Source organism: Cyprinodon variegatus, unplaced genomic scaffold (assembly GCF_000732505.1).
Source record: "Cyprinodon variegatus isolate N-32 unplaced genomic scaffold, C_variegatus-1.0 Scaffold553, whole genome shotgun sequence".
NCBI lineage: Eukaryota > Metazoa > Chordata > Actinopteri > Cyprinodontiformes > Cyprinodontidae > Cyprinodon > Cyprinodon variegatus.
The window spans coordinates 13,830-23,427 of NW_015151006.1; the positions used below are offsets into that span (position 1 = coordinate 13,830).

At 34.9% G+C, this 9,598-nt stretch overlaps 2 protein-coding genes across 2 annotated transcripts in view; both read left to right on the forward strand.

Moving 5' to 3' along the window:
* LOC107095500 (triokinase/FMN cyclase-like) overlaps positions 1–1,565 on the forward strand; it is a gene marked incomplete at its 5' end in the record, with an annotated part of 15,261 nt that extends 13,696 nt beyond the window's left edge. Inside the window, 4 exons of the mRNA XM_015391631.1 lie at positions 74–98; positions 1,003–1,036; positions 1,132–1,224; positions 1,407–1,565. Of these exons, the coding sequence (XP_015247117.1) occupies positions 74–98; positions 1,003–1,036; positions 1,132–1,224; positions 1,407–1,565 (311 nt within the window). The remainder of the gene's footprint in view (positions 1–73; positions 99–1,002; positions 1,037–1,131; positions 1,225–1,406) is intronic.
* Positions 1,566–4,022: 2,457 nt separating this feature from the next.
* Positions 4,023–9,598, forward strand: part of LOC107095519 (circularly permutated Ras protein 1-like) — a 25,861-nt gene continuing 20,285 nt past the window's right edge. Inside the window, exon 1 of the mRNA XM_015391652.1 lies at positions 4,023–4,129. Within this exon, the coding sequence (XP_015247138.1) occupies positions 4,049–4,129 (81 nt within the window). The 5' untranslated portion in view covers positions 4,023–4,048. The remainder of the gene's footprint in view (positions 4,130–9,598) is intronic.

Genomic DNA, 9,598 nt, shown 5'->3' on the forward strand with positions numbered 1-9,598 from the left:
TTGAAGAAGAGTCAGAAGAAAAAAAAAAGGTCTGAAGGTAGGTCAGGCAAAACGTTCAGACCGGAACATGCAGGCTTAGGTGTTGAGAGGCAGAACAGGTAAGGATCAGGTAATCAGAATAACAATCGGGTACACTAAAAACAATCTCTCCACTGGCATGAGAATAATCTGGCCCTGATGACTGGATGCAAGCACATTAAAAAGAGGCAGGAGCAGGTGGATATGTGAGCAGTGATTAGGAACCAGGCAGAGTTAGATAGGTGAACGGAATAAATAATTAAGCCAGTCATCAGTGCCAAGATCATGATAGTTGCTGCTTTTTTAACTCTCTTGTTACAGTAATACTGCATTTTGATTGAAATGCATAAAGTATTCCTATAGAAGGCTTAAATACATTTAAAAGACCTGATTAAGTTAAGTCGTCCATATGTGATCAAACTGGTGTTGAACAATGCAGAAAACCAAATATTAAGAACAAGAAAACTTAAATGACAGATTGTTTTGGGTTTTCTCCTCTTTGTGGGAGTTTCTCAACCCACATTTCCTTTTGGTTTTAAACTGCAAATAGAACCTTCAGCAGTATCAGATCATCAGAGTTCATTTTAGGGCCTTAGATCAGCTTGATTTTTGCAAAATGATGCAAATGCACCACTTTTACTTTATTGTTTGAAGTTATTTAATGATGCATTCAGCCATGCTTCATCTCTTTATGAACCTAAGTTCATTTTCTTCCTGTATATGAAGAAAAAAATGTAATCTAACAGTCTAATCTACAAAATTACAGTATAGTAAAAACCCTAAGGCAAACTAAGTGAAACAAGTAAAATTTTAGATTTGCTTTAATATTAGCTGTTAATCTGTTATAGTAGATTTTTTTCTTTAGCTTTAAAAAAGTCTTTGTTTTCCGTTTTTTTTTTGTTTTTTTTTTTCCATTTTGTTTTTTACTTTCCTCAAAAAAATTTTGAGCAGAAACATTTATGTATAAAATAATGTTTTTGTCAGGTACGGAGGTGCCGACCCTGGAGATAGAACAATGGTGAGAGATGATGACCTGTGGATCAGTTGTGATATAATTTACTGGTAAAGTTGACATTGTTTGTCCTTTAACTCACTTCTGTTCTCGATCTGTAGCTGGATGCTTTGTGTCCTGCTGCTGAGGAGCTCATGAAGCTGAGCACAGCACCACCTGCTGGACAGATGGCTATCCTACATGCTGCTGTACAGGTAGAATAATGCAGTTTGACATTATCTTCTCACCTTTACTATCTATTTACATAAATGTGCCACTTTTTGACTAATGGAAACAAGAGGTAAATGTATTTCCTGGATTCCTTTTAACTGGATAAAAAAATATGAAGCTTTCAGTGGAAAAAACAAGGAAGTTAAAATGTTGTCTGACTCCACAGAAAGCAGCTGCGGGTGCGGAGGCAACCCGCGACCTCACGGCCAGGGCCGGGCGGGCCAGCTACATTGCTGCAGAACGAGTCACGCTGGCCGACCCCGGCGCCGTGGCTGTAGCCGCCATACTGAAAGCCGTAGAAGAGACACTGAAGGAAGAGAAGTGAGGAAAAAAACCCTGGATATCACTTGATTTATTGGAACATTTTAATAAAATAAAAACTCTGAAAATGAATGAAAAATGTTTTTTCTATAATTACCTATTTGTTCTAGTATTTGTTGACATAAAGTAGAAGATAAACCCTGTAAACTATATCCTTAAATTTAGAAAATATCTTAGAGGTGCCTTACAATACAATAACACAATTGTGTTTTACAGCTTTATTTTTGTTTTTCTTTGCATAAAAAAAAATATTTTGCATTCTGGTTTTCCAAAATTTCAAAATGTATCAAAATAGAAAATAATATATATTTTCTTTTAACAGTAAGCTTTGAAAATGATCAGCTGGTGATAAATGTTGCCCTTAACTAAAGACACAAATATAAAGAATAAACCAGTATACTGTCTATTTTCATAGATTTTATTTGATATTTTATATATTCCAAACCATTTTGCTGCTGTTATGTTGTTGGTTCTACTTTTTAGCGATTTTATTGGTACAAAGTATGAGACTAACCATGAGATTATAGAGTAGATTCTCCTTTTTGGAAATGAAAGACGGAGAAAATGTTTAAGATTAGCTTTCGATTTGATTTGAAAATCTTTTGTAGGGTGAACGAGGACCCATCAATGTTTTCGTTCAAATTTTCACCAGCTGCATGTTTTTTATTGTTAAGGTTAGAATTTAGAACCTGACGTCTCTGTGAGAAAATGAACTGTCATCTTAACAATTACCTGTTTCATTTGATAAGATAAAATTAATTCATTCATTTTCATTTGATAAAATCTTGATTTCTTTTTTTTTCTGTTTATAAATTTTTTGTTCCAACTTAAAAATAAGCAAATAGTTTGATTTCATTTATGCACCAAGCTCACATGCAACACATGTTTGTTCGAAACCCTAAAACCTGTAGGTGTGCAGGGCGACCTTTGAGCTCTGAATTATGAAATAACCTTTTTTTTTTTATATAATCTGACGTTTTCCTGATTTTTTTTCTTTCCATTTAAAATTCTAGTATCTTTTTTGCAGTTATTTTCAGAAATTACCTACTATCAATGTGTTTTTCTTTTATCCTTGTTAAAATTGAACCAACGGTAAACTACGCAGTAGTTTTGATAGTTTTCTATTATGTAACAAACTTTACTGGAAAAAAACGACAGCAAAACTTCACTGGAAATAATGTTGGGTTTCATTTTGACAGTGAGAGCTAAAAAAAAGTTTTCATCTCAATTAAAGCTGTTGTAAGATTTTCTCTGTAACCACGTTTTAAATATAATTCACAGATCAGCGCCACGGGTCATTAATCGTCATTATGATTTCAAATCAGGTTAATCTGAATTATTTACACTCCATCTTAACTGATTATTCATCTCTTTTCTCATTACTGTGATGTTGTGGAATGCACTAATAAAAGATGATACTATAAGGAGGTAATTTTGTGTATTTTGTTTTACAATAGTAAAATAAGCCTCTGTAAAGCTTCTTGGAAGAGTATTTGTAGCCCTGGATCTTTATCATGTTCGATCTGAATTTAACAAGGTGAAGGATCATCTTAAAGTAATGCACCATGAAGTAGAAGGAACAGGATGTTAGGAACCGTTTGGGGTGTACTTGAGTTCAGCCGCCCATAGCCAGCACTTTATAAAACCACGTTTTGCTGCAATTAAAGCTGCAGTCTTGGGGATCTGTCTACCAGTGTTGCACATTTAGAGACGAAAATGTCTGCCTGTTTTTTCTTTGCTTAATTTCCTTGAACTCAGTTTAGAGAGAAAGGGTCTGTTTGTTTCTTGTTTCTCAAGCAGCTCTATGTCTGTCTGCTCTATGTCCTTGATGCGTATGCTTTAATGTAGTGTCACGTCTTAAGTTTTATGTTAAAGGTTGGTGAACGTCCACCTCAGTCCCAAAGTCTTCTACATCCTGTTAAAGCTTTTTCTCCAGGATTCTCCTTTGTATATACTGCAGCTCCATTTTGGCTACCATAAAAGCTGGTTACTTTCAGGGCTGAATGAAGGCAGGCCCAAAGCATGACACTGTCTCCACTGTGTTGAACACTTTGGGAGGATAGTTCCATATAGATAAAGGATCTTTTTCTCATTTCAAATGGCATTTAGACATCTGTTGAAAACTTCTTAGGGTCTCAGTTTTTGTTATTCTATTCAAGTGGTTTAATCTATTGTTTATAAATTAATTTAAAAAAATTAAACCCATGCGCCGCTTTGTCTAACTATTATAGAAGCTGGATAACTAAAATGCCAAGATGATTAAAATACGGACAGAGGGCTTAAATCTATCAGCTATAGACAAAACGGCTCATAGTATGAAATTAATCATGATCTTTTCTAATAAAAAACAGACAGTAGATACCAGCCCTCTTTCTCTCCTCCTCCTCCTCTTATGTTTTACATCTTGGTGTTTCTCTCAACCTCCAGCCGTGCACCGACTTCCTGACACACAAAACGCTGCTCCCCACACTGTGAACACACCCACACATGCATACCACCAGCCTGCTGCATGACAGACAAAAGATTTCTGCTTTTGAAACTGCTTGTTGCACACAGACCACGACAAAGGTGAGTTTCTCCTTGTTCTACTGTGCATTGTGGATGTTGTCGAGCTGAGAAGCCTCCATAGCCAAGCATCGCTGCTGGAATTTGAAGGTTTTAGGGGATTTTATCATAATTTTGTACCATAATCTTAATTCATATTGATTTTATTGAACATATTTTATAGAAACTGAAATATCCAAATGGTTTCATCTTTCAAAATATTTTTTCTCTTTTAAAAAAATCCCAAATTCTGCATTATATGTAAATGAAATGAAGCTGACATCTGAGCAAAAGCAGTTTAACATCCTGCTGCTGCTCTCAGTTTATTGACTGGCAAACACCAAAACAACACTTCCAATAACTACAACGATATTTATTCAAAAAAGAAAACGTAAAAAATTAGCATTTTCTTTTTTATACTCTACAATAACCACTTGATTGAGTTATTTAAAACTCTTGGACCTAAGGGAGGATGATGTTTGTGTTACCTAGCAATCCGCAGTGTGTGATTTTAAAGGAAGGCCGGAAAACTGATTCATGCACTAAAAAAATCAGCAACGCAGAAGTTTGTGATTTTAAATAACTACCAACGGTGAGTCCAATAAATTGTTTTAAAATTTTAAATCCATGATAATTAACTGTTTTGAAACTCAGAGCTTCCACCTGGATAAAAGGAATAAATTTACATGTTATAATGTGAAAACGTCTTATTTCTAAGGTGTCTTTTTGACATCTGCATCATAAATTACCACATTCATACAGAATAAAAATGTTTGCTTTTACTTGATATATTGGTAAAATGCATAAATAATATTTTCAGACAATAAAGCTTTTATGTCGCAGCTTTTTATAGCTCTAGTTTTCTTAAACTGAGTGGGCGGCAGCCTGATCGTTTCAAATTAAATAGAAAATGTGATTTTAACAGTAAATAGTCCAACACAAATGAGGGTCCTGAATGCAACTCACCAGAGCCATTTCTGGGACCTTAAAACAAAAAGACGTTTGAATAGGGCCAAATTAGAGAGCAAATGCTGTATCAGAAAGGTTCAAGGACTCCAACAAACCTTCCTCAGAGTGTAACAAAGTGAAGGCCAGAAACCTGAGTCAGTATTGTCAGACTTTTTATGACGCAGAGTAGATGATTGGGTTTTTTAATGCGTTACACCCCCTGCAAAAAAAATCCTTATACAACTTTTTATTATTTTTACTTATCTTTTGTGTTACTATCCTAAATATCTTTATATTAGAAGAGGAGTTTAAGTTACACAACAAAAACTGAAAGGATATGGAGAAAACTAAAAATGGTTGACATTGACATCACATTTTTTTTAGAAATGAGATCTAAGGAGTGTGTCATCCATGTTTATTTATTCAAATTATTTTCAGACAGATTATATGGAGAACATCTGTAAAAAGCAGTTTTCGCATATATATTGTATAATGGTCTGGACTTTAGATCATTCTAACACGTGACTGTTAGATCTAAGCGATCGCTGAGTTCAGGCGGTGTTCAGACCGTGTGGGGATGATGCTTTTCATGTGAAGCATGGGGGTAATTTTCCTTCTCACATTTGCATATGGGTCAGCAAGTTCAGTTTTTGTCTTCTTAGGCCAAAGCCTATGGGGTCTCCAATATTTCATATGAAAAACAAAACACCTTATGACTTTCTTTCAACAATGGCTTATGCTCATATCTTCCTAATATTGCTTAAACTTCAAATATCTGATTCAGATTCAGCCCAGCAGCTGATCCAGGGTGACCATGACCTCTGACCCTGAATAAATCTTCCCTTCCCCTGGATTTGGTTTGATTGGTTGATTGATTTACTTTATTGATTTTACAGTGGAGAAATGTACTTGTTACATCAGTTCAAATACTTAAAGTAGAAGAAGGTGCAAAAGGAAGAAAAAGGTGCATAGAATATATACAGTATATACAGTCCGTCCACATATGACAGCTTTTTTATAGGATTATTATACAGGGTTATTGCACAGGGTGTTTACATGGGTATTTATATATATAGGCATTTATATATATATATATAGTTAATGCACTGGGTGTTAATTATAGAGAAGCAGGTTATTGCATGGGGTATCAAATAGTAATTGCATATTATACATTCCTGTTCCGTGAGTCTGGTTGCAGCAAAGATGAATGACCTGCAGTAGCGTTCCTTTTTACAAACATCGTGTAAAATTCTTTGACTAAAGGAGCAGCTCAGCTCCTCTACAGTCTAGTGCATAGGGTGGAAGGCTTTGTCCATGATGGATTTAAGCTTGGGATACAACTGATTGCTGTGTTTTCTGGTTTTTGCAGTTGTATTATAGTCTCCTTACTGACGCACTTACGTAAGATATTTTAATGGTTTATAACCTAACACTGCTTCAAACTTCTTCCCTGGTCTGTCTGCTGTGTTTCCTGATTTTCATGATCTTGTTTCTTCCGTTCTCCTCGTATAAATCTCTGAGGTCTTCACCAACAGTTATATCTTTACTGACATTAAAACATAGATGTAGGCCTTACATGTTTAGTGATTAGGTGAAATTAGGAAGCAAGAAGAACACTTATTTTTGATTGTTATGATTAAAAGATTTTAAAGCCTTATACAGTTTTTTTCTCCTGCGAATGCTGGCCTTGGTTTATCAAACACAATCCCAATAAAATACATTAATAGTATAATTGATATGTAAAAACAGTGTTAAGAAATGTTTGTGGATAAAAGGTTTGGGAAAAAAAATGCAAAAAAAAAAATGGATTCATTTTTTTTTTTTTAAACATTCAATATACCTTTTTGAGAGAAAGTTTACTACAAGATTTATGGAAGATAATCACGGTAATGAGTTCTGGCTCTAAAATAAGGAAAGACATGATAGCTTAACTTGGGTCAGCTTGTGTTGCAGATGGTTTAATTAAATGAGGCTAGATGTCCTAAAGTTCGCCAATTAAATTTATAAAATCAACACAATCAAAGACCAAACTTTTTTTTTTTTATGAAAATAACACTATGAAGACCCCTTTTTTAACTTTAGAATTGATAATTTAAAGAAATCATGAAAGTATTATTATTCCCTGTGAGTCCCTGTTATCACCTGACTTATAAGGTTTTCACAATAAAAGCAGAACCACTGTTTCTTTAATTATTATTTTTTTTCTTGTGCTAACATGCAGCAGGTAGCAGGTTCATGATAGCGTTGTTAATGCCTAAAAATGAAACTAATCAGCCTCTTTGTTGATCTTTTCCTGATTGCTAAACTCAAACACACAGGCTGAAACATAATTGTATAAATATGTTTTTGGAAATATATTTAAGGCCTTCTTGTGAAAACATTTAGTAAAATAAAGGTAAATACAACTTTTTGATGAGAACAGTTTCCTGATTTGGGAGATGAATTGTTTTTAATTCATTTCTTTCTATCAAACTTTTACAAATGTGAGAGAGTTCTTAATGACAAACACTCGACTGGATAGGCCTATATTGTGGCTTTTTGTCTTTTTATTTTTACCTTCTAAAGAGTTGACATACTCATTTCTGCAGTTACATTAAGGGGAAGCAGCTGAAAACCTCCTATTAACAGATCTACAGTTACATATGTTCATTTCAACATGTTCAGTTTATTACCATAAGCTTTTGCCAATTTGCCATTTCCTGTAGAAAGGCCAAGATCTCACAGATGCAGGGCTGTCAACTCTCCCCCATTGGGTGTGAGACTCACGTATCTCAGTGTTTTCACACGCTCACACTCCGTATCCCCAATTTTTCACCCTGAAAAATGATGAACATTAAAATCCAACTCCCTTCCACTTATTTATATGTAAAAATACCAGGGTGATAAAAATCCAGTCCGCGTTTTCAACACAACCTTAGTGCTAACACATAATGACATTCTTATTTTATTATTACCTATCTTATTCATGTATTCTTATTTTTTATCCATTGAATATGTTTAAAAACATAATTTACATCATATCTACCTAAATCAAACATCCACAGAAGTGCTGTCTTGTGTCGTACTTTTCTACAGCCCCCTAGAAGGTCTGAATAGTTTAGCTGTTTTGTCAATTGCAAAAAAAATATAATATTAATAATAATAACTTAAGCTTTTTTAACTTTAGCCCATTAGCAAATATTCATACACAGCGTAGTTTGCACAGGATTCGATTTCAGTGGTTCCTGTATCAGTGCGTGTAATCCAATAATAACGTATTATTTCCCCATTGGTTATATTTCTTGAACTGCATAGAATAATTAATAAACACAGTTGTGAAATTCTTTGTTCACAGTATATTTAAGATGCAAATATTTTAGTAGGGCCCATACCTCTTTACTTCAATCCTCTAAAAATCACTAGAATATAGAAAATAATGTATATTGTGTGGGAAAATGTTCCACATAACTACAGATCACTTATTGTTACTCAGTAACTTTTACTGTGCAATAGAAATTCAATATTTTACAACTTTGTTTCAGTTAAATCCTCTGAAATCCCACAACCTCTAGCTGCGCCTGTCCTCATCTAACCCTGACAAGGGTTGCACGTCCAAATTCTTTCAAAATCTCACTCCAAGGTTTGGTGAGAAGTTGGCAGCCCTGCAAATGAGTATCAAAACTAGATGGGCATGTAATGAAAAGCATGCATACCCTTTGCATCCTTTTAGCGATACACGTTTAATCTAAATGTGGTGTATGAGGTGTACAACTAGCTCTGCATAGCACAAAGAAAACACCTTTTCCTTCCTTCTAAAATATAATATTGGCATCATGCTATTGGGGAGTGGTGGCCTAGTGCTTAGGGCATTGTGGTTGGATCCAAGACGTTCTGATGTAAGCCCCGCTCCCACGGACTGCCACTCTGGGTCCCTGAGCAAGACCCTTAACCCCACACTGCCCCCGCAGGCGCCGCACAATGGCAGCCCATTGCTCCCCAAGGGGATGAGTTAAATGCTGTTAAATGAGTTAATTTTGTTGATTTGTCACAATCTAATGGCAATAAAAAGTTGAATCCTACTATATTTTACTGTGGACGTGTTTGCTGATTAAAGTTTAAGTACATTTCTAATTGGAAAACAATAAAAAACACATTTGTGATGGAAAGAAAAAAAAACTCAACATCAATGTGAAAACACAATCTCCCCCATGAGGCATGGTGGTGGCAGCATCACCCTGGGGGGATTTATTTGCTCAGCAGGGTTTAAGGATGCTGAAAAACCTGCACAAAAGACCTGTGAGTAAAGCACTTTACCACAAGCATGAAGAGCTTCCAAATTTCCAGACAGTTCAACAAGTGAATGATTTAGATTTAAGACAGTTCATGTGCAGAATGGCCTAGTCAAAGCCTAGAATTAAATCCAATTTCAAATCTATGATAAAAGTGAAAACTGATAATAATAGGCTCTGAATTTAATTTGAAGAACATACAAGAATTCAAATCCCAGAATATTCAGGTTTGATAATGTATACATTACATCGGTTTGCAGCCAAGTGTGAAGCGGCC